Genomic DNA, 4297 nt, shown 5'->3' on the forward strand with positions numbered 1-4297 from the left:
CAAGTTCTCAGTTACTCACTTTTAATTCCACATGATGTGCTATACATATGAAATATACAGCATCTTACTGGGTCTCATACAAACAATGTGAGAAAGCCAAAACAAGCAAAACAACCAAAAAATAACACATCTACATCAGTCACTTAATGAAGGCAATTCAATGCAGCACAGTATAGTGTGGTGCAGTTCAGGCAGCCTATTGTTAATAGCTGGTTTGCTCATCCTCATTTGCTCTATAGGTTTGTCAGCCGAGTGACACTACCTTTCTTTTAAATGTTAAATAAATGTTAATAGGTTGGTAGTACACCCATTCATACATAGTTGAGTATCTTACAAAGAACATTTACTGATTCCTAATCCTATCTGACTGCTTTTTATTATTAATTTGTAGCCCTATGTGTAGGAGAAAGTTTTTAATGGGTTGTCACAGTTTCAATCCAGGCAATGGAGACTGGTATTGGGTCTCAAATGAGGAGGTAGGGCAGCTTCAGGACAGTGAAATGATTTATGCAGCAGCTTGGAGCCTTCACTCAGAGAAAGAGATAGTAAAGCCAGTACAGGATATTGACAAAGAGGAACGCTGTGGGGAAAACAGTGCGGGCGTGGCGATCAATGTTATGTGGATTCTCCACAATGAAGACAGATGTTGCCTGATGCAGTGCATCCTTCACTGAGGACAGGCTACACCCCTGGCCTGGCACCTTCTCTTTTGGTCCAGCGTGCTTCTTAGTGTCGCTGTTAGCTGACTGCTCCGTGACATCCTCCGCAGTGGAGAGCTCCACAGATTGGTTTGGCTGGGTCGAGCTGACAATGGGGATGGAGCCATTTCCATTGGACTCATTGAATTCCCTCAGAAGATCCTAACAGTTGGAGAGATGGAGAAATTGATGTTTCAATGTCTTTATTATCTAAACATGAAAACTTTGCCTCTATTCATCTCATGTTTGAGTGCAAATGCTGGCTCACTCTGTGTAAATCCTCTATGGTCTGGTGCTGCATGGTGTAAAAGTGGGCGCAGGCGTACTCCAGCAGTGCACCAAAGATGAAGGTGAAACAGATGCCGAGGTAAACATCTATGGCCTTAATGAAGCAGTTGGCATTGGGCAAAGAAGTGCGGGCGCCCATCATCAGTGTGGTCATGGTCAACACTGTAGTCACTCCTACAGAGAACAATGTATTTACAATTTCTTATTCTTCGCATAATCCATTAATTGGTAATCATGTTTGCCCGGCCCTTCATTATCTCCGTCATCCATCCATCCATCATTTACAGGTTTACCTTAGCTATTCTCCTGTTTCCCATTGGCCAATGATTTCAGCTCACAATCAATTACACAACATTTGTGTTTAACTATGTCCATATGTCCATCTAACAGTTAAAGCTTGATGCCTTTGACTGTATAGGTAACAGCTGATTAACAACCAACCACAGTGGACAACCGCCTGATGTAAGACTACCCAATGTGTCCAGTCAGTAGTAGTGGGAGGCGTATACAGTACAGCAGTGGAAAATACTGAAAGTAATGCATTCAGAACACTCCTGTATTTATATACATGTACACTGTGTTAGTAAATTAGGTGATGTCATGCTGTAACAGTACATGAATCAGTGCATATACAGGAAAAACGATTTTAAAAATCATATCACAGAAAAATAATTTTGTAAAATTTATGAGGTTGTACTAACCAATGCACGTTCTAGCTGGCACAGAGGACTGGCTGATCCAGAAAGACACCCAGGAGAGAACCACCAGCAGAGTGGAGGGAACGTACGTCTCCAAGATGAAGAACAACACATTTCTGCGCAGCGCAAAGTGCAGCACCAGTTTGGGGTATTGTCCTGCGATGAGATGTGAAAAAGGCTTTTTAGAGAAAGAAGGAGACTTTGACAACAGTTGGAAAATAAGTTTTGATTATTGTACCTGTTTCATACACAGCCTCTGACACCGTGGTATAGTAGCTCTCCACGCTGTACTGAGCCAGCCGCAGTGTGTCAAGACCCTTCACTGAGTCATTCCCTCTGGTCCAGTAGAACACCACATCCTGCAGGTTGTAGCCCCCTGATCCCACAAACACACACACACAGGTACACCAATCATTTTTCAGTGAATCTCTCCAGTTAAGCAAAGACATCTCTCTGACATTGATACTCACTCCACTATTGATGAACATGGAAATGGTGATGGTGACATGATGAAGACTTATGTCCATCTGCACACTGAATGTGGGGGCTGATGAGGTGTAAGGGAGGTGGGGGGTGGAGCTCACAGGTATTACTCACAGCTCTCCAGCTGCAGAGTGCACACCTGTCTGTCCATGGGGTACTTGGTTAGGTCCATGTTGCAGGCGATGGTGGCGGTGATGCTGTTGTGTAATCAAAGCAGCAGCATTAGAAACATTCAAAAAGCCGTTGTCACTTTTGATGTAGGACAAAGCAATTAATAATTAGTAAGCAAAATCTAGAGCAATGATCGAGAGAACAAAGGCTCCTATCCAAAGCATCTGTGTCGGAAATTTGCATTGAACTTTTCCTGCTGCTGCATTACTTCTAATTAATTTTTGATGTGACAGAATAGCATGGTGTCCTGATGTTGCAAGTCCCACCACAAAGAAGTAAAATGTGTTCTGCGCACTGCACAAAACTTTCCCCTCTGTTCTCAACAAAACTGTGTTGAAATAAACGTCTTTCTCAGTGTGACAGAACAGATAAGACCCTTCAAATCTTACACAGTCTTAACGCAGTCTGAACTGCGTGAAGGGCATAAAAAATATAGACATCCCCTTCAGTTATACAGTTGAAAGTTGATAGATAATATTTTTTGAATGAAACCCACTTTTAATAGTTTATTGCCATGACAATCATAAAAACATCCTGAAACAGAAAAATTCGAGGAGAAGTGTCTCTCTTTACATCTCTCAACATTTTTTGTGACTACCAGACTTTCATTTTCTTTTCTTCCAGGTCAGGTCAGTTTCTTTCTACAAGCTCAGAGAAGCATCATTTGTGACACATGTAGCAGATTATCAAATCAGTCAGCAAATGTCAAATCAATACAATTTATAGAAAAAAAAAAATCTACCGAAGAGCATAGAGGACAGTCCCATTACTGAAGATTCGTATGAGGCGGTTTTCCACCGTGACATCATGCAGGAAGGAGCGCTTGGAGTCTGGGATGAAGGTGTCAGGGATCCAGAGCAGTGACACTAGGCGTCCATCCAGGCTGACACTCTCATTTCCTGGGAACACCAGCCTGGAATCACGCCAGCGCTGACGGAGGAAGATCGTTGCAGTGTAGTCCTGAACAGATTAGGGTGAACCTTTTTTGTCAATCACACAGAGTCACATGCTTCCTCATTCAGCTACTAAGACAGAAGAGTAGGGAGACATCTGTACCATATTGATTTCAGAGATGGCATCAATGCTGGCAATATCAAGGCTCATTCCAATTGCCACAGGACCCTCTATCGAAGACAGAGACAGGAAATAAGTCTGTTTTCAATTAGGAAGCACATGAGAGCACAGCAGACAGCTGCTTTGTAATCGTATTAAAACTCCAGTCAAAAATGTCAACACTGACGCCACTTTTCAGCCTCCTTCCTACAGTACCATTGAAGTTAGGTCTGAGGTATCGGTTGTATCCTTTCATCAGCTTCTGAATCGTTGGCTGAAGCTGAGAGTCGTTCCAGTCACCCCAGTGATGGTTTGGGAACATGCCAATGCTGATACAACACAGAGAAAAAGTCAGGAAGTGGAAATGGATAACAGATGTTTATACAGCGCAGAAGCTGCTGAACTGTTTTCAGTCAGTATAAATATGTATGAGCGTGTGGTCTGACTGTGTGTGTGCTTGTTTTTTGACCTGAGGTCTCTCACCCCTGTGTGACTGTCAGGCTGAGGATAAGTAGCATTAACTTCTCAGACATCCTGGATCGGCAAACAGAGGTCAGCAACTGTACTCAGGGACACGTGACACAGGCCAAAACATCAACTGCTGACCACAACAAATTCTCCTTCACAAATGCTTTTAATGGGATAGCAGTTAACTTTCGCCATCGGGTGGCAGCACCTCAAACAACACCACCACAAACCAGTTGAAATCTGGAGCACAGCAGCCATTCTCACCTCTTCATGCTATAAAACTATACATCCTGCCTGCCAGGACACTTGTAATTGATCCTCACCGCATGAATATATCAGCAGCAGCTGCACACACTACAGAGATAAAGACTGTGCAGATAGTGCCACATGAAAGCACCTTTGTATTTACTTGTGTGTTTCTGTGTTGGTCCTACACAC

General features: G+C 43.1%; 1 protein-coding gene across 1 annotated transcript; it reads right to left on the minus strand.

Moving 5' to 3' along the window:
• Nucleotides 1-530: 530 nt before the first annotated feature.
• On the minus strand, nt 531-3713 carry gabrp (gamma-aminobutyric acid type A receptor subunit pi). The gene is made up of 8 exons (XM_029512832.1): nt 3608-3713; nt 3395-3462; nt 3081-3298; nt 2282-2364; nt 1923-2060; nt 1688-1840; nt 967-1160; nt 531-860 (listed from the first exon to the last, which is right to left on the minus strand). The coding sequence occupies exons 1-8, from the start codon at nt 3711-3713 to the stop codon at nt 531-533; spliced, it is 1290 nt and encodes a 429-aa protein (XP_029368692.1).
• Between the last annotated feature and the right edge of the window lie 584 nt (nt 3714-4297).

Source organism: Echeneis naucrates, chromosome 10 (genome assembly GCF_900963305.1).
Source record: "Echeneis naucrates chromosome 10, fEcheNa1.1, whole genome shotgun sequence".
NCBI lineage: Eukaryota > Metazoa > Chordata > Actinopteri > Carangiformes > Echeneidae > Echeneis > Echeneis naucrates.